The 20769-nt window shown below is 36.5% G+C and overlaps 1 protein-coding gene, 1 long non-coding RNA gene and 1 pseudogene across 2 annotated transcripts; 1 reads left to right on the top strand and 2 right to left on the bottom strand.

Annotated features, from left to right (window-relative positions):
- Window positions 1-386: 386 nt before the first annotated feature.
- LOC123864662 lies at window positions 387-18190 on the top strand (annotated as a pseudogene).
- LOC123864656 (predicted GPI-anchored protein 58) lies at window positions 9757-12189 on the bottom strand. The gene is made up of 2 exons (XM_045905266.1): window positions 12032-12189; window positions 9757-10921 (listed from the first exon to the last, which is right to left on the bottom strand). Exons 1-2 carry the CDS (start codon window positions 12080-12082, stop codon window positions 9863-9865), a joined length of 1110 nt encoding a protein of 369 aa, XP_045761222.1. The 5' UTR covers window positions 12083-12189; the 3' UTR covers window positions 9757-9862.
- LOC123864689 lies at window positions 18122-20102 on the bottom strand. The gene is made up of 2 exons (XR_006795824.1): window positions 19493-20102; window positions 18122-18231 (listed from the first exon to the last, which is right to left on the bottom strand). It is a non-coding gene; the product is annotated as an uncharacterized LOC123864689 (long non-coding RNA).
- Between the last annotated feature and the right edge of the window lie 667 nt (window positions 20103-20769).

Here is a 20769-nt window from a genome sequence, read left to right as displayed (position 1 = left end):
AGGTTTGTTGTGCGTTAGGTTTAAACTGTGGGTTTAAATTATATACCTAACTCTCTTCCTTTTTGAAAACCGTTGAATAAGAAAAATTGAGACAAGATTTTATGGATTTTAGAGACTGTCTCTTAGCTTATTTTCCCATGTACTTGCCGTTTTTCACGTGAAAGGAAGCGGGCTAGTATTTAGTTAGCGTTTGTTATTTAGCCCTAAATGTAGGCTATACGCAAGTTAGGTAGTAGAATTTCAACTCAACAACTTCAAACTATCTCACCTACCTATAAGTCAATGATTTCAACATATTTTCAGCGTGTAAGGTTACAAACCATATACCTACCTAGTACCCACATTATCTTATGTACTGTTTGTGGCACTATTTAGTGCTTACTATTTACTTGTAATGGTAAGTGGTCAATCCATCGTTGGCTCACTAGTGAGCACTGGTTTCCTCTCAAGATGAGAACTCTAGAAGTTTGTCTGCGATATCTCTCACGCCAAAGCTACCGCGGATGTGCTCGTAAGTCGTAACGGCTTCTGTCAAGTCGAATAACGCCGCAGATTCTTCACATCATCATCATCTACCCATCGCCAACCCGCTGCTAAGCATGGGTCTTCTCTAATAACTCAGAATGGGAAGGGCTTAGTCAATAGTCCACCATGATGACCAAATGCGGATTGGCGGACTTCACACACCTTTGAGATTATTATAGAGAAGTCTCAGATATGCAAGTTTCCTCGCGGTGTTTTCCTTTACCGTTAACGCAAGTGATATTTAATTGATTAAAACGCACAACTTTGGATTACCATTATAAAATAGGTTTTCTAAAAGTTTGATTTCTGATCTCATTTCTGAAAGAGTTGATCTGAGAATTATTAAATAATAAATAGTTAATATTTTACTGAGGCATATTATGAATTTATTGCAGTTTGACGAACTTGTCGCTGAAACCTATTTAGCAATACCGACACGTGAATAGTACGGTCACGTGTGTGTGTCAGAATGCATTCAGGATAACAGCTCTCAACTTCCACCTGCAACGATCGGAAAATGCCCTTCCCATCTCTCTCCAACAAAGACGAAAAGACAGGGAAAGCGATAAAACATTGGGCAAATGTACTCCAGAGTACCGAGACATTCACATATTGTGTCCTTAGTGGAGTTGGTGGTGGAATGAGAAGGCGCAGTGCCGGTCCACAGCGCGACTCGGCTGGGCGAAACCACGGCGGTTTCCACGCTAGTGCGTTTGCGAAATAGTTGTGCAAATCGATATGCTGACCAACACGTTGATCCTGCTAGCGCTGCAGTGTGTTGCAGCTGAAATACGTAAGTTCCAAATATGAATTGGGTTTCTTTTTTAATTTTTCCATAGAGGTTGAAAAAACAGATTTTAGTTATTGCACCAAAAATATTAAATAATAATACTTACTTCTCTTTTACTTTAAGTAATAATAATACTTACTTCGTCTTCTTTTAAAAATTATTACCGGTTCATTAATACAAAAGTTTAAAATAACGGGATGGATAGAGAAGGAAAAATGGTCCATAGCATTTGAAATATTTTGTATTTAAAACATGTTTAAATTACTTTACATCCAAAAAATTACTATGACAATCTAAGGACAATATATTATTATTATTTTCAAATTTTGTAAGAAACAAAATAATGATTAAGTAAATACCTGTACTTATTGGATTTTATTGCAAGTAAATTGTTTTTCTACAAAATCCTTATTGATGACGCCTATTGGGCCACAAAGAATCTTAAATTTTATTTATTACAAAAGGTCTTCAATCTCGGTATCTTTTGTAATATTTACCTTAAAGGTTAACTGATTGTTTGCTAATACTATACTAGATTACTCCCACGACTTCGTCCACATGGATATAAGTTTTTAAAATCCCATGGGAATTCTTATGGGATATTCCGGGACAAAAAGTAGTCTATTCAGCTGCGGGATGCAAGCTGTCTCTGTATAAAATAGATGATGTCTGCGACTTCATCCACGAGGATTTCGATTTTGTGGAAATTCCATGGAGAATTCTTTGATTTTCCAGGACAAAATCAGGTGTATCGCCATCCCCGGGATGTATCTAAGTTAACTGGGCCGTGATGTAGTAGATAGACAGGCAAAGTTTCGCATTTATTATTTTAGTATAGATTGGTATTAGAATATGGATGCAATTTCCATCTTAGGCTTATATTCATTATTATTCGTCTTCGATTTATTCTTGCGGAGGTCAGCAAAGTTGACTCTGTCAATAACCTTATGACATATTAACAATATTTCGACATCCACACCTGTAAAGCGTCATATAGTCCTATTAGGGGGTGCTACATTATACTACCGAGAGTTTTAAAGACATTCGGATATATTGCAATTCCTTCAATACCATCAATATTTCCTCGATAAAGGAGCGTGATATCGCGTGATAATATTGATACCGTAACAAGCCTCTGTAGCTCAACTGTTAGGGGTGGACTGAAATCCGAAGGCTTGTAGGTTCAAATACCACCGACCTCTTGAACTATTATCGCAAGCCCTGTAGCTGGTAGGAAAAGGGATATTCTATTGAAAAAAATTACAAGTACTAATACCTATAGCAGCAGGTAAAAAGGCACTGCCTTAGAAAGTGAAAACTCTATCACACTGTAGAGTCCATCGACCTTTTTGTGGTAAGGAAGATTCCGAAGAAAATTTTTTGCCGGCTGCAACTCGTTTTTCCTCGTTTTTTCTTACTACTTGATGTCCAGTGAGGTCCAGTGTCTTTCTAATTTTGACAGCTGCATAGATCCTAATTTTCTTAAGGGTGCAGACATTCTGTATTTAGACTGCAAGCCAAACAAGCCAACCGCAAAATTGTAGTCTTTTTCACTGTCAACTAAGCCAAAACAAAAAATCTTAATTGACCTAACCAGGAAACAAAAGTGCTCTAATCAGTCGCAAAGGACCCCGAAACAGTTAAACAGAGCTCGATTCAAACTTCACATGTTTGATGAAGGTTTAAAGACTCATCATCATAAGAATTTACTTAGGATACATCGACTAGCAACCTCCTTGCCGCAAGGTTTATTATTACGTGACGTGATCGCAATAAATGCCCTTAGCGACAAAGTTTTCCTCTTAGAGTAGCAGACCGGAGTCAGTTGGTCATGTGACCCGAGAAATATACCTACGACGACAGCGCGCCCCTTTGACGGCTCCCGCGTAAATGTCTTGTCTCATAAGAGAGAGAGAGAAAGATAAGAGTTCACGTGACAGAAAGAGAGGCTAAGTTAAATTTTAGGCTGCAGTGCTGTGAGAGCTGAATTGCGCTAAAAAGCCATGACAAGAGTTGCTTTTAATTGAAACATATTTGTGAATGTGGTATTAGTTTATTATACTAACATATACGTCGTATACATAGATGTAGGTGTTTACCGCGCAGTACGAAAACCATGTTGGATCAAACTTGATATGAACACGATCAAACGACGCACCTAACCGCCATCAAACAACAAAAGTATTTAAATCTTCAAACATGCTTCAAACCTGTCAAACCCGTAAACGGTTTGATAAACCTGTTAACCGATGAATCGATGTCGTAAACGTAGACGATCGAAATAGCTCTTTACTTAATAATTCGGTGCAAAATAGTTATTTTACTCAAACCAAAATCTACGCGTTTGAATCGAACCGTTTGACCGTTTTGGGGACCTTCATTATACTATAGCAGTTTATCAGATTGGCGTTGATTCTGAAAAGTAGAATGAATAGGGCGGCTGTCCCGAAGCTGATCGTAAAAGATAAAGTCCTTTTTAACCCCCGACCCAAAAAGAGGGGTGTTATAAGTTTGACGTATGTATCTGTGTATCTGTCTGTGGCATCGTAACTCCTAAACTAATGAACCGATTTTAATTCAGTTTTTTTTGTTTGAAAGGTGGCTTGATTGAGAGTGTTCTTAGCTATAATCCAAGAAAATCGGTTCAGCCGTTTGAAAGTTATCAGCTCTTTTCTAGTTACTGTAACCTTCACTTGTCGGGCGTGTTATAAATTTTTAATTTACACTTGTGGTGTAAAATGCTTTAATCAATCAGCTTACATAAAGTGGCATAGCAAAAATATAAGATACGTATCTACGTAGATAACGGAACGAAAGGACGTACCTATCTGTACATTCTATTAATATACTAATTTATTATTATAATAATAAATATATTAATTGTGAAGAGGAAATATTTGTTTGTCTGTTTATGTCCGATAAACTCTGAGACTACTGAATCGATTTTGACAATTATTTCGCCATTAGAAAGCTACTTTATCCAGAAGTAACATAGGCTATATATAAATTATATATAAGCCATGGACAAAATCGTGGGAAAAAGGTGAACGAATGTGTTATTGTCCAGAATGACGGATTCAGCGTGGAATTTGATACGCGCGGCACGTTTCGCTGACTAGGGAGTCCGTAACACGCGCTACTGGGTTGTAATTACAATATAAGTTCTTGATTGCGTCGTTAGTCTAGTGAGTAGCTGAATCGGCTGTGAGCCATGATCCCTGAGTTCAAGTCCAGGTGAGACCTATTTGGGCTTTTCTATCATAAAAACCTCATTAGTAGTCCAGATTTGGAAAGTTGGAGCACCTAAAGCTATCGATCCTACGCCTAACCTCTCTTCGGTCGTATTGTATTGCCGTCCCATTGGACTATGAGGGTGAAAAAATACTTGCGTTTATCTTCTGCGCAGTTTTCTTATTAGGTATCTTAGGCCGTCATGGCCGAAGAACATCTATACTAAGTAATATAAAAAAGAAAGAGTGTTTTTGTAAGTTTATGTGTATGCTGAGGTAAAACTCCGGAACCACTATTTGAAACTATTTGAACACCTATTTGAAAAATTCTCTCACCTATTGAAAGGAAGATTCCAGATGGACATATAGGTATATTGTATCGTGGCCTTTATAACAAAAGTGCAGTTTCATAGAAGGGAAAAATATGTGAACAAAATCAAAACTAGCTGGTATAATATAAGGCCCTCTTTCTGGGTAAATATTCCTTTAAAAAATCGATTGAGCATCAAAGCCTTGCTTGGAAGGGTACAGTGCTAGAGAGAGAGTAAGAAGACTGAAATTTATTTACTTCCTGTATTTAAAGACATCGGTAGAATATTTACATTCCAGAATTCTTTAAAAGAATATTAAACCTAAACTATATTGTTATGGAGCTTGTTTTGTTTTATATATTGCAGCAAGAAATGAAAAATGGCATGTTTGCATATAAGTCCTTTTGTTATAAAACTCTCGTATGTAATCAAATTTTACGTGAGCCAAATCGGGTGGATCAGCTAGTTCTTATTATTCTCAATACTCATCTGCTGCTGATTCTTCATCATCTAACGTCATACTAAGTTTTATAACAAGCTTTTCATGAATTTTTCCTATCAAGCTGATCTCCGATATTCATAGGGAGTATAGCAAGTCACTAGTTATAATAAGTCAAGGTCGGAATATCTATAAAAAGTTTAATAACTCAATCACCGCTTCGATTCTAGAAAGCGTAGAGCCAACAATGTTGCAGCATGACTCAAATGATTTGTAAAACTTGCGGTCGGACGTAGTTCAAATTATAAACCAATCAATGACCGGCGTACAGGTCGGTATTTGAGCCCTTTTCCTTGCCGAGACAGCTCCGGCACCTGCACCAACCTGGACGCTGAGAGTCTTTTCAGGTTAAAAGTGCATGTATCCTACTAATATTATAAACGCGAAAGTTTGTAAGTATGTATGAATGGATGTTTGTCACTATTTCACGCAAAAACTACTGGATGGATTTCGCTGAAATGTAGAATGGAGATAGATTATACCCTGGATTGACACATAGGCTACTTTTATCCTGGAAAATCAATGAGTTTCCACGGGGTTTTCAAAAATTTATATCCACAGGAAAAAAGTCGTGGGCATCTGCTAGTCTGCTATAATCCGAACATTATTTTGCCGGCTATGGCTAAAATTGTATCATCCTCATCTAATTGACGTCTAGGTATCGGTTTACGACAACAAAGATAATAAATAAATGTGCAAAGAAAAAGCGTACACAACACAGATTAATTTTGTTATCACTCCTCCTATAAACCAATGTTTATGTGAGTTAAGCATGCTATTAAAATTAGATTTTCTAAACAAGCCATTACGTAATTTGTGCAATCATTTTTCTTTAGCTCGGTTATAAGTAATTATATTACGATTTAAGCAGTTTTGCAAGATGAATCAAAAAAATATTCTTTGAATGAAAAGGTTACATTAGAAAAATGTTATAATGATGCGTAATTTAATTCGGTCCATTACGATGAAATGTTTTAGGCCAATGACCAACCTTGATAGTTGCATTTGCTATCTCTAAGCAAGGTCAATCATCTGTGTCCAATCTAATATTTGCCTTTGGAGGAATTAAAATCACAGGCATTACGAAATTATTATCGTTGAATGTATATTTTTACTTTTGACTTTGACGAGTTTATAATAGTTTATCGCATTATCGTATTGAGATCTTATGTGTTTGAAGATATATAGGAAACAATTTAAAGTTAATTTAGAACTTTAGATATTATTAACATACGTCATTTGTTAAGAACAGTGTTTATGTAACTCATGTAGTTACAATACGTTGAACTAGATACTACCATGATGTTGCATTGAATCAGTGACACTAATTCACTGACAACAATGACTTCCATACTAATAATATAAATGCGAAAGTGTGTCTGTCTGTCTGTCTGTCTGCTAGCTTTTCACATTCCAACAGCTAACCCGATTTACATGAATTTTTTATTTTTTCTTGCGTTCCGGAAATTGACAAAGGCAACTTTTCCTAGGGATTTAAAAAACCTAAACCCACGTGGACGAAGTCGTGGACATCATCTAGTTTCAATTCAAATACATATAAAGGTTCAGCGAAACACACACATACAAAAATATAATATATTACAGCTAAAGTAGGTACGTAAATACCAGCGTTGTGGGTACATTGTGTATCCACAACATCAAGCTGAGTTCGGGCCCTTTCGTTGGCACGACACATAGTACATACATAATACACTCTTTAAGTTAAGTTAGTTTTTAAGTTTTATATTTTAAATTTTATATTCTAGGTTTTATATTTTTTATTTGTATTTTTTATTTTTAGTTTTGTATATAAGCGTCATTATTTGTAATACTATGTTTATGTGTCGGTTTCAACGAATAAATTTTATTCTATTCTATTCTATTCTATTCTAAATCATATATTCGTGCGTAACTCTACCTACTTGTGTGAAAAATTGTTTCCTTTCTCAGATTTTTCTCAACCTAAAATATATATCAATAACGATTTCGATAATATTAGACTCAAATCAGTGAGATTTTAGTCTGTGAGTAAAATTTGGTACAAATCTGGATATAAAATTTAATTTGAATTTCTAATGATGATGGCTTTTTCGGGAATAGCTGATAGGTATTCATATTCATTCTTTGATGGCATCCAAATTTACAATTTCTACCAATTTTCAATACATAGTATTATCATGTAGTATCGTTTAAACCCCATTGGGGCACTTACGTATACAAGAGTTAATGTAGTGAGGTGGCAATGTGGAGTCACAAACAATATGAAGAGTTGGTTCGTGCGTCTAATTGGCACCGGCTACCAAAACATGTTATTGTCGAACTACATTAAATCTTGTATACATAATATATTCGCTTATTAATTAAAATATTTTTATCTTTTTAGTGTTCGCGTTTATTGTTTTTTTTAAATTGAATAGATATAATTAAAGAAGCGTGAAGGTATTATTTTTATCCTGAAAATTGAAGAGTTTCCACGGGATTTTCAAAAACCTTAATCTACGCTGATGAAATCGTCGGTATCATCTAATTATTTGCTTTATTTAACAAATAATAATATAAAATAAAAAATCAAAAAGTGCTCAACTTACAGGAATACAATACAATGCTTCTACAAGGCTATAGATATCAAATGTTATTCAATCCTCGATTTACCGTGTACAATTGTAAATCCAAGCTAATTGCTAACTAATGCAAAATGATCATTTCATATTTATGTCACGTAGAAGATTTAATTGTAGACTACTAAATCTAGTTGGTACTAATAGCAAAACAACATGAATGACTAAGTATTTTATTCTGTTACTAACTAGCGACCCGTGCCGCGACTTTGCATGGGTGCAATTTAAGTACCTAGTAATGAAGAAAATGAGAAGTGTATCTAAACAAAAGCCAAAAACACCATCCTTTCTGATGTTTCCGGTGGATTTCCCAAAAAATATCTTTTATACAAACTTTGTTCTAACAAATTACGAACGCAATAAAAAATTCGGCCAAATTACCCCTTTTTAAAATGATGATTTTCCATACATGCGGCCATTGATTTTTTTATATAGCTTTTAAATAATACCTGGATATGAAATTTTCTTATTCTCGTTTAAATTGTACCCACAAATCGTATAATAAATAATTTATTACCTACTTAAAAGGCTATTTACGTACAGTCTGGAACTATTGCCTATCAAGTTGCGCATAATGCTAATGACTGGTATAACGTGATACTGTAAAGATCGAAATAGTCGGTTATAACACAGTGCAAATATACACGCCGCAATCGAGCGGCTTCGCCCGTAGCACCTATACGGAACGACTACGTAAAATAATTGTGGAGCCAGCAAACAAAGCCGTGTGATAACAAGTGTAAATTAAAAATTTATAACACCCCCGACAAGTGAAGGTTACAGTAACTAGAAAAGAGCTGATAACTTCCAAACGGCTGAACCGATTTTCTTGGATTATAGCAAAGAACACTCTGGATCAAGCCACCTTTCAAACAAAAAAAACTAAATTAAAATCGGTTCATCAGTTTAGGAGCTACGATGCCACAGACAGATACACAGATACACAGATATACTGATACACAGATACACACGTCAAACTTATAACACCCCTCTTTTTGGGTTGGGGGTTAAAAATAAAATATTTCAGCAGGAGCAAAAAATTGAATGAAAGCTATTGATAATTTACTATAATTATAACGTTTCATCACAAACTTTGCACTCAATTTTAGTACAGTTTTAGGCCATTACGTTTGAAAATGAGTTCAGATTTGTTCCAGTCACCCCACATGATTGCTCTATGAATAGACTACATATATTATTATGAAGTTGGAATTGAAGTCTATAAGTTATAGTTGTGGAGTAGTAAAAGTTAAAATCTTAATTGGTTTACTTAAGTAGATTTCTCAATATTAATTTATTTAACTATATAGTTTTAACAATACAAATTTTTCTTTTTCAGCTCCTTACATCAAAGTGTGCCAACGAAATGATCCAAATGTAGACAAATGCATCATAAACTCTGTGGAGGAGTTGCGACCGAAAATGAAAGAGGTAATTAATTCTGTCTTTTTTAAAAACTAGGACTTACACCCATAAAATATGTTCCGCTGTTTTATAGTTATGATATGTAAAAATACTAGATATTGCCCACGATTTCGTTTACGTGGATTTAGATTTTTTAAATCCCGTTGGAACTCCACATTTCATTTCATTTGACTTTCATTTTTTGACTTTGACTTTCTGCGATAAAAAGTAGCCAATGTGTTTCCCCAGGGTATCGGCTAGGCTGTATAAATATAGGCTGTGAAAAGTTATAGACAGACACGCTTTTTTGCCTTTACAATATTAGTATGGATATAAAAAGAATTTTGAACGCTCTGCCAGCAATAAATAAAAGTCAATATACTTTTATGATTTATTAAATAATAATATTTAATTAGTCACAAAGAAGAGTTAGGTATAACATAAAATAAAAAAGGTATATTTTTAATTTTTTATAAATAAATAATTTAGTTGTTTTCCGTTATTGCTACTGCTGTCGCCGTTGCTGTTGTGGTTGTATTGCTGGGCTTTTGCTCTGGAGTTGGTTGTTCAGGCACTGGTTGTACGGGCGCTGGTACTTCTGGTTGTTCGGGTGCTGGTTGTTGAGGCGCCGGGTTTGTGGGCGCTGGGGTTTCAGGTGCTTGTTGCGCGGGTGCTGGTTTGTTGGATGCTTGTTCGGGTGCTTGTTTAGGTGGTTGTTTTGCTGGCTTATTTTTTGGTTGCTCTGGACTGGATTGAACTGGGGCAGTTGATTGTCCTGCTGTTGTTTGTTGTTCTGGATTAGATGTATTTGGTTGTGAAGGCTGCTCGGGTGTTGGAGCTGGTTGTTCTGGTTGTGGAGATATCTGCGGCTGTTGGAGTGGTTGAGCTGGAGCAGATTCCTGTGGTGTCGCTGCTGGAGGAACTGACTCAGGCTGCTGTGTCTGTGGCGGTGGAGGCGAAGCCGGTTGTTGTGGCGTAGAAGATGTATCAGAGTTACTATTTACAGATGCATCTGCGCTAGAAGTAGACGTTGTATCATCTTCCACATAGATACTTTGCTTAGATGGTTTATCACCATTAGATGAATCACTACTCATAGCGACAATCATAGCAGAATTGGACATAGAATTTGTAGAAGACGATGCCGCTGCAGTGCTCGTCCCGTCAGCTCCTTGAGCAAAAGCTTTACTAGAACTATTTGTTGTAGATTTGTCTTGCACAATAAGTAAGGTATCATCAGTTTTATTGGTTATAGTTTCATTATTCGATGGTTTGTTTGGCTTATTATTCTTGACAAAGTCTATAATAATGTTAGTTCTTGATCCTCGTGCAAAGTTTCCAGAAGGAGCCACTGGGTTAAAGCTCTTGCATAGTTGACATGTTGATCCTTGGCACTGGTAGCATGGACCCCTACTAAATGGCACGAACGTTATTGGATCTTTTATTTTATTAGGGCACTTGACCGTTACATTGGTTCGATTAGGTACTTTTACTTGTATCACAGTGGTTCGTGCATTACACACGCCAGCTAGCGTAGATTGAGCCTGAAAAATATGTTTTTTTTAAATTGAAATCCAAAAAACAAAATTATTTATTTTGACTAACTTATGAGTATTGATCTTACACCTTATTAATGTAAAAGGAAAGAGAGGATACTAATTAAATATTAAATATTGTAAATAAATTCTAAATTAGTGACAGGTTAGACCTGTCATTAATTAGGTAGGTATATGCTTCCTGCGGATAAGGATAGCAGTTAGCACTAAAATATTTGTCAGTTTATAGTTTAGAGATTGTGTATTGTTTGACAGAATTAGAAATTTTCAAAGTTTGATGTAAATTACTTCACTACCCATCAATACCCATCACACTATCACACTTCACACTAATATTATAAAGGCGAAAGTTTGTATGTGTGTGTGTGTGTGTGTGTGTGTGTATGTTTGTTACTCCTTCATGCAAAAACTACTGAACGGATTTGGCTGAAATTCGGAATGGAGATAGATAATATCCTGGATTAGCACATAGGCTACTTATTATCCCGGAAAACCAAAGAGTTCCCACGGGATTTTGAAAAACCTAAATCCACGCGGACGAAGTCGCGGGCGTCAGCTAGTTACCCATCACACTAATATTATAAAGGAGAAAGTTTGTGTGTGTGTGTGTGTGTGTGTGTGTGTGTGTGTATGTTTGTTACTCCTTCACGCAAAAACTACTGGACGGATTGGGCTGAAATTTAGAATGGAGATAGATTATACCCTGGATTAGCACATAGGCTACTTTTTATCCCGGAAAATCAAAGAGTTTCCACGGGAATTTTAAAAAACCTACATCCACGCGAACGAAGTCGCGGGTATCAGCTAGTAAATTATAAATGCGAAAGTGTGTTTATTTGGTGGTTTGTTAGTTTGACGTTCAATCACACTGCAATAGAGCAAATGATTCACATAGATATAATTGAAGACCTGGAGAGTGACATCAAAGAGTTCCCACGGATCAAGGAGTTCTCATGGGATTTTTGAAAATCTAAATTCACGCGGGCGAAGTCGCGGCTATTTAGCCAGTATTTAAGTATTTATTAATATCATGTTTTGTTATTACGAGTATATTATGTTAACATTATAAAAACTGAATTTGAAATACATAAATCTTACCAGCCAGGCTACTCCGAGTGCGACAAGAATAACCACGCTATGTAGTCCCATCGTTTGTTCGAAAACTCCGAAGTAAATATTTTTCTAGCCTTATATACTAAGGATAAGACAACATAGTCCTTTGTTCATTAGACCTGATTCACGCTCTCACATTTTATCAAAATGGTAAAAAGCACGTATTTTTATATTGACTGCAACTATTTACGATATTTCGTGTCAGGTGTAAATACCTAGGTAATTAAGTGATTAGCGTCAGTGTTTTAAAATTATTTTTTTATAGTACCTTAGTTAATAACCGTGATAGCCAGTGGTTATGATAACCGCTTCAGAGCTATTTGCTTTCTAAGCATTTCACAAACAGAAATAAAATATCACTTGCTTTGACGATGAATGAAACAAGTGTAAATTAAAAATTTATAACACCCCCGACAAGTGAAGGTTACAGTAACTAGAAAAGAACTGGTAACTTTCAGACGGCTGAACCGATTTTTTAGATTATAGCTAAGAACACTTTCGATCAAGCCACCTTTCAAATAAAAAAAAAACTAAATTAAAATCGGTTCATTAGTTTAGGAGCTCTTAGTATACTTAATAATTTCGGTAATAAATTAAATTATTTTTAACTTTTTAATGTATGTGGTTGAAGTCAGTTTTTTTTCACAATTTTTGGTGGCCCCACTTTATTAAAATATCCTAATATGCTATACCTGGTTAAAAACCATATACCTACCATAGTTTACTAGGCCAGTACACCGATCGCGAGCAATTTACTCTTATCCGTTGAGGAGTTCTGTTCTCTATCTCCGAATATTTTCATACATTCATCAGATCTTCACTGAACTAAAATGGGACCACCTGGAAAGTATGACCTACCAAACAAAAAAAAATATCAAAACAAAATCGGTTTATATTTGGCGGAGTAGTCATGTAACAACATACAAAAAACATACAGTTGAATTGAGAACCTCCTCCTTTCTTTGAAGTCGGTTAAAAATAGGTCCTAGAACCTATTCCAAGGAAAAATATGGTCACGTGTTCTGGTTTTTCTGGGTCTGAACTCTAAAGTTAGCTAACCCTTAAGTTACATGTGAATAACTACTTAAGTAACTGGTTCGCGTGTTGTAGCAAGTATTATTCATTTTAACACTTGCGACACTGATTATTCTAATGAATCAATTTTTTGGCGTAATTTGGCGTAATCGGATATCCTATTAAATGCAAATTTTGAATTACTACTTATGATAACTGTCCTTGAAACTGCGGTTGGATAAAGTTGTTTTTATGTGATTGGACTATGATATCGATGGATGCAATGACCGTTTTGTTTACCAGTTCCTCCAATTCATACCTGCTTCATTATTTCGAGATTGAAAAATCGGCCTTTTAAAAGTAGCAAACTTTTTGTTCGAACTATAACATGTTCTATCTAATTAAATCAATCAAAAATTAATCTATTCCAAACAAATATACTGTCACGTGGGACCTAGCCTTAAAGTTAGGGGTCTGTTGTGTACCTCTAGTGTTAACTAAATAACCCTTCAGTTACATAGTATAACTACATATGTAACTGGTTCGCGTGTTATAGCAAGTTTTATTCATATAACACTTGCAACACTGATTATTCTAATGAATCAATTTTTTGGCGTAATTTGGCGTAATCGGATATCCTACTTAGTGCAATATCTTGAATTACTGCTAATGATAACTGTCCTTGAAACTGCGGTTGTTAGCATGGATAAAGTTGTTTTTACGCAATTGCACTACGATATCAATGGATGAAATGATAATTTGTTACAGCTCGTTGTTCTCTACCTATTACTGCTGCACCTTTTGTTTTTATTGTTTTACTATTAATGACTAAAAACCGGCCAAGTGCGAGTTGGCTTCGCAAACGAAGGGTCTCGTACCATCCTACATGAAATAACACTTCTTAATTTTTCTTATGATGTTCTTGTTCCTTTTTCCCTTTGAGATACGGACCCCTAAATATAATGACTTAACTAAAGAATGCAACGAAGTTTCTATTCTAGCCAATTGATTTTTTAATGTAGAATGTAGATAAGTCCGAATGAATCTATACCAATTACCAACTGACTACCTTACTACTAAAATAGAGACGAGAGTACTTCTTTATTTCGTATAATTTTAAACTGCCTCGTTACTCTAATGGTTAGAATTTTTCAAACGGGGATGATGAGGTCCTGAAATCGATTCAGGCCAGTATTTATTTATTTCAAAAATTCTCAGTTTGTACTATCCCGGAGTTATATAGTTGGCGGTGTTTCAAGTCATATCTCGGGGAGCATATAACTCCATCGGTAAGCACTTAGCCTGATCTATCTTCGGTCGTGTTTGTTTGCCGTCCCGCCCGTCCCATCGGACTATGAGGCTAACGGAATACTTAAATAGTGCATGTGTTTCGCTCACATTTTTCCCCTACAATACTTAATATTATTGGCTCCCGCACTTCAGAAGATTGTGGATATTGACTGTCGTGGCTAAAATTCGGTCAGGCGTAAGTTGAATATTTCGTTCAAGATTTTGTAGTTCAAATTATTAAAGAAAAAGCGCTGTTTTTACAATAATATCGATTAACAAACCCACTTTCAGAATGGCTTGGAAAATTCCATAAGTAGGTAAGTCAGACTCTTCCTACTAAGACTAGGTAGCCCATAAATATTTAAAGATCACTCATATTAGGTTCTACAAAGGTCACGTAAATATAAATAAAATTGTATTTTCGATTACATTCACACTCGGGCAAAACGTAAAAAAAAATGCTTTTGAAGCCAATTCGAAAGTATGTCATTGTCACTCCATTTCATAATCCACAAGTATGTCAAGACAAACAAACATAAACATTCCACAGATTCGTACTTTGCGTCTGTTAAATTGATTAATTAATTAAATATGATTAAATGTGTGCTAATCCTATTAATTAATTAGTTAATTAATTCTATGCCTTTATTTTGCTGCAACTTCACGGGTTTTGTCTGATAATAATATGCGAGGTAATAGGTTACCCTAAAAACATTAAAATGTTTGGCTTGTGCGTTGGTCCAATACAACCTCATTGTTAACACAATGTGTTTGTTCAAGGCTTCACCCTTTTTAGGGTTTAATATATTTTAATTAATTAATCAATCAATTATTTATTATTATATCGACTTAAATATTTTTTCTTGTTGATTCCATAACAGGTATAATTAATTTTATTATTGGTTGCCGTATTAATCCGGTCCTCCCTGACCTGACTCTTGGGAATAGGAAGGCTGTACTCTCAAAATAAAATTTTGAGTTTACCTTATTTTTCATACTATGTTATATGAAAAATGGGCTGACTTGGCCTCACTTGGCTAGCGTGATGGATACTGGCCAAATCGCTTCTCATTATGAGTGGAAACCATACTCAACATGCTCAATAGTAGGGTGGTCATGATGACCGATTTTAAATTTAAAAAATATCGTAATCCATTTCCTTTTTTCCACGCTCATAAAAACTGTGGAAAAAACTCCCACTGGCGATGTTCCCACTAGAGTAAAACATAATAGAGTTATTCAAGGGGCGGACCAACAAAATCCTGAAAGGGGGCAGCGCATCGGCGCGGCGGTTCTTCTGGTGCTGCAGATGTTCATGGGCGGCAGTAATCACTTAACATCAAGTGACCCGCCTCCTCGTTTGCTCGCTATTTTTTATATAAAAAAAATAAGGTGTGTGAATAATTATGTAATCTGCCAATCTGCACTTGGCTAGCGTGATGAAAAATGGCCAAATCCCTTCTCATTATGAGAGGCCCTCGTGCTCAATAATGTAGGTATATTATGATGACTGATTTTAAATTTAAAAAAACAAAATCGTTTGTTTTATTTCAGGGCATCCCCGAGCTAGACGTGCCCAGCATTGAACCGCTGAGCCTGGGGCAGATCGCACTTGCCCGTGGGCCACAAGGCGCGAAGCTTACTGCGGTTGTGAACGATGTCAAAGTACGGGGACCCAGTAACTTCATCATTCAAGAACTAAAGTAAGTAGAAATCTTTTAACTAGTATAGTAGTCTGAAAAATTGTATATAAGCGGTCTTAAGAGCACCTTTTTGAACCTCATTTCGTTCACTTTTTGGCCGCAAGAGCTCGACCGCCCTTCTTGGGTTTGGCCTTTTCCACCTTCTTCATAGAGGGGGTCTTCGGCTACGGGCTTTTGCATAGGCATCGTGCATTAACTAGGTTATTCTCATACTCTCATATAATGTGTAACTGAAATCTCTTCAATTTCCATAAAAAGCATGAAAATACTCTTACCCAGGAAAATAATAATACGTGGTAGGTAGATAAAGGAAAGAGGATAATAAAGCCTATAATTTTTATATCATCCGTCTCCTATGTGTATTTTAAGCAATTTAATATCACTTGCTATTAACTCTTTAAGTGAGAAGGAACCCATAATGAGAGCGTCTGTATGCCTGAGAGTGCTTCATATGTTATCAAAGGTGTGTGAGGTCCGCACTATAGACTATGGCCAAACCTCTTCTCATTGCAAGAGACATCATTGGTCTGTTTTGATTAAATATTATTCAAAATCATAATATTATTCATTATTATCTCACTCTAAGATAAGATTAAAATCACACCTACGCATACTTCAAATTATTTCAAAGCAAGACGCATGTTGTAGCACAGAATGTAATTGACATTCCAGGTCAGACCTTGATAAGAACCGGTTCGACTTCAAGCTGCTCCTGCCTCGGCTGGACTTCGCCGGCAAGTACAAGATGGACATACAGGTGCTGCTTTTGCGGCTGCAGGGACGAGGGAATATCACGGGATCCTTCAGTTAGTATGACTTTTTTTCGTAGGAGGGGTATAATAGAGTTTGATTGAGTTAGTGGGCTCTTCTCAGACCTGGGCGCGTTTGAAACCCTCGTAGCTTTAGTTTTAAGTTTACGTAATTAATTATCACCATTAAATTATCTTACAAATCCAACAATTGACAGTCAAAAAGGGTGCAGTACCTAGTACTTAACTACTTTGAATAAATTATTTGACTTTATGTTTTGACTTTCCGAGCTAAAGGCGTTTTTAGAAATTAAATATTTATTGCTTTAACGGTGAAGGAAAAGGAAGGAAACCAGCCCAGAAAGAAGAAAGAAAGAAACGGTGAAGGAAACCATCGTGACGAAACCTGCATGACTGAGAGTTCTCCATAATGCCCTCAAAGGTGTGTGAAGTCTGTCAATCCGCACTGCTGCGTGGTGGATTATGGCCTCAACCTTTCTCATTATGTGAGGAGACCCGTTCTCAGTAGTGTGCCAGTGATGGACGATGATGATGGATAATAATTATTTTTTTCGGTAGGAAAATTATATGGAAAGGTTACAACAGTTTAGGAAATTGAATAATACTAATAGGTACAAAGTACGCGAGGGCCTTTTAACCCACTTGCGTTCGTAACTCGTTACAGCAAAAACTCGCCTTAGACACTGCGTAACGTTAACCGATTAACACACATTTTGTCATCGGTGCTGTAAACTATTGTTGTTGTTATTTATTCGGCTCTCACTCAGTTTAATTCTAATTTAGGCAATATTAGATGATGCCCGCGACTTCGTCCGCGTGGATTTTGGTTTACAAAAATCATGAGGGAACTCTTGATATTTCATACTGAAAGGAGACCCGTGCTCAGAATGGGATGATCATTATGATAGGATCACTCGTATGTGTCTGTTCGTCTATCACAGTCAATTTTCTCCAAATCGACTGGGCCGATTCCGTTAAAATTTGATACACATATGAATTTCTGTGACTTTTCTTTTACAGAGGACTACGCGTGCAACGTTACAATGCGAGGTCACAAAGAGAAGAGAGGAGACGACGAGTACCTTACCTTTGACCCGATGAAGGTAAGGCTGCGCGTGGGAGAGTCCTCCATATACCTCACCAACCTCTTCGATGGCGATCCAGTTCTAGGACCAGCTACCAACAGGGTCATCAATGAAAACTCCCAAGTATTCCTTCAAGAAATCAGTCCGGTCCTAGAGAGAAGTCTTGCTGATCTGTTCACGGAGATGGCAAATAAAATTACGTCGAAGTTTACATATAAAGAACTGTTCCCTTGATTGACGCGTAGTTCGGAATCACACTAGAAAATTTGTCATGTGAAAGAAGATAACTAGCCATTCGATATGAAAACTCATTACGTAGGTTACTCAATAATTATTGTCGTTACACTATTAGTATTTATTTTTTTTCAAAATAATCTCCATCACAGCTTATGCATTTCCTCATACGTTCAAACCAGTCGTCGAACCACTCCTTCCATTTGACCTCGGATATTGTAGCGCAGATTTCTTCCCAAGCATCCAGAAGTTCCGTATCAGTTGAAAACTTGCGACCTTTCAGTAGTTTTTTGGCATATGGAAACAATGCAAAATCACACGGCGCCAAATCTGGACTATACGAGGGATGTTCCATAAGTGTGATACCCGATGACTTGATAAAATTAACAGTTTGCTGAGCACGATGAGGCGGAGCATTGTCGTGATGCAGGAACCACGTACGCAAATGACTGTTTGGGCGCAACTCTTTCAGTTTATTGAAAAGCGGCTGCAGGCAGTGTTCAGTGTACCAGCTTGCTGTTACAGTGCGTTGTGTATTTAATGGTATCGTTTTTATAATGCCGCGACGACCGAAAAAAACAACAATCATTATTTTTTTAATCGATCGGGATTGCTTCGTGCTTGTCGGATAATCTTCTCCTTCAAACACCCAGATCCGATTCTGAGACTTAGTTGGAACATCATAATAATACAAATAGGTCTCGTCACCTGTCACAACAGAAAATAAATCACGAGACTTGCCGGATTCAAACTTTAAAAGCATCTTTTTGCACCAGTCTACTCGATGTGCCTTCTGTTCGTCACTTAACTTGTGCGGTACAAAAAGAGAACAAATTTTTTTCAAATGTAAATATTCCTTTAATATTGTATTTAATGTCCCTGCAGATATTTTGAGAATCTCTTGCATTTGCACATAAGTGATTCGACGATCTTCGCGAACTAGTTTTTCCACAGCAGACACGGTTTCAAGAGTGGTAACGTCACGCGGTCGCCCAGGATGTGGATCGTCTTCTAAGCTAAAGTCGCCTCGCTCGAATTGTTTGTACCACCTTTCGATAGTCCTTAGAGACGGAGCATTATCACCCAATACCCGTTCCATCTCTTCTTGGCACTGTTGCCTAGACAGATCCCGTCGAAAATTGTAAAAAATTATCGCTCGAATTTGGGGTCTCGAAAGCGAAGCCATACTTTTAGTTTTAAAGTGTGCACTTCAAACAAAAACGAACCGATAACTGGCTAAAGTTTGTGAGTAAATGTAATGATCTGCGTACTACACGCCAATGTTTGGATTATTCATGTATGAACATGTTTGAATATCAAACGACAAAAATTTTTGAGTGACCTACGTACAACTGTGCTATGTTCATGATACTCATAGACGACGTAACCCTTTGCTGAAATTCAGACGAAACAGACAGTAGTTATGTTTTGAGAGACAATACCATTCTTATGTTCGCTTCGTCAGCTCACTCCACTCGACCTCATAGGCTCACTTCATTTCCTTCACGAGCTTCTGGCATTATGCCTAACAATCTCTTTGAGGGGTAGAACAGACAGGACTACGTGAAGTTGAGGTGGTGCGATTTCTTTGGTATTAAATGCTGCTTTAACCGTTTAGTCTTAAGCGTTAACAAGCAGGTTACATATAAGTTTAACCAACTGCTACTGCACCTAGTTGTAGCCGGTTGAAACTGGATTGTAACCGCACCTTGATTTTCAAACGTGACAAACACAGAGACATTATAGTGATTTCGTCTACAATGTTGGTTATCTATAAAATTGATAGCTAAATTGCCATAAATGCATTCAATAACTTTTTTGACAATTACAAGCACCAAACATTTACTGATTCATGATCATCATCATTTCAGTTTCCATACATCCATTGCTGAACATAGGCTTTTTCCAAAAAGCACCTGTTGTCACTCTTCTTCATCCAGGTACTTCCAGCCATATTTTTAACCCCCGACCCAAAAAGAGGGATGTTATAAGTTTGACGTGTGTATCTGTGTATCTGTCTGTGGCATCGTAGCTCTTAAACTAATGAACCGATTTCAATTTAGTTTTTTTTTGTTTGAAAGGAGCCTTGATCGAGAGTGTTCTTAGCTATAATCTAAGAAAATCGGTTCAGCCGTTTGAAAGTTATCAGCTCTTTTCTAGTTCTTACCCAACCTTCACTTGTCGGGGGTGTTATAAATTTTTAATTTACACTTGTTATATTGTTGGTCCATCTTGCTGGAGGGCACCATACATTAGGACTTAGGTCTTATACTTACTGTTCGCGGTCTCCACTCTAGAACTTTACGGCTCTAGCAGCCATAGTTCCTACAGCAAGTATAGGTCAATGACCATGGTTCTCATGCGAATCTTATCCTTTAGAGAAATTCCTAACAAAGCCCTTATCGTAGCTTGAATGGCCGGTGGTACAATGGAAAATGATTTTTCTATATCTTAATGACATGACAAAAGTTTCAAGCGTGAGACTGAGCAAGTGTTTTAGCACTAGGGGTATAGTGATACGTGATGTGATATTTAAAAATAATGAACTCGATTTGGATTTGCCGTTTATTTCCCAGATCTAAATGTATCTAAGTGCTCTTTTTCGGTGGTGTTTAGTTTTAAATCTG

Source organism: Maniola jurtina, chromosome 4, assembly GCF_905333055.1.
Source record: "Maniola jurtina chromosome 4, ilManJurt1.1, whole genome shotgun sequence".
NCBI classification, from domain to species: Eukaryota; Metazoa; Arthropoda; class Insecta; order Lepidoptera; family Nymphalidae; genus Maniola; species Maniola jurtina.
The sequence above is the reverse complement of the archived record's forward strand: the minus strand, read 5'-3'. Positions and strand labels throughout refer to the sequence as shown.

Bases quoted from the DNA above. Each gene is read 5' to 3' on its own strand.
- LOC123864656 (XM_045905266.1), bottom strand. From the start codon at position 12,082: ATGGGACTACATAGCGTGGTTATTCTTGTCGCACTCGGAGTAGCCTGG. The intron at 10,922-12,031 runs GTAAGATTTATG...CATATTTTTCAG, and splicing joins CACTCGGAGTAGCCTGGCTG to GCTCAATCTACGCTAGCTGG.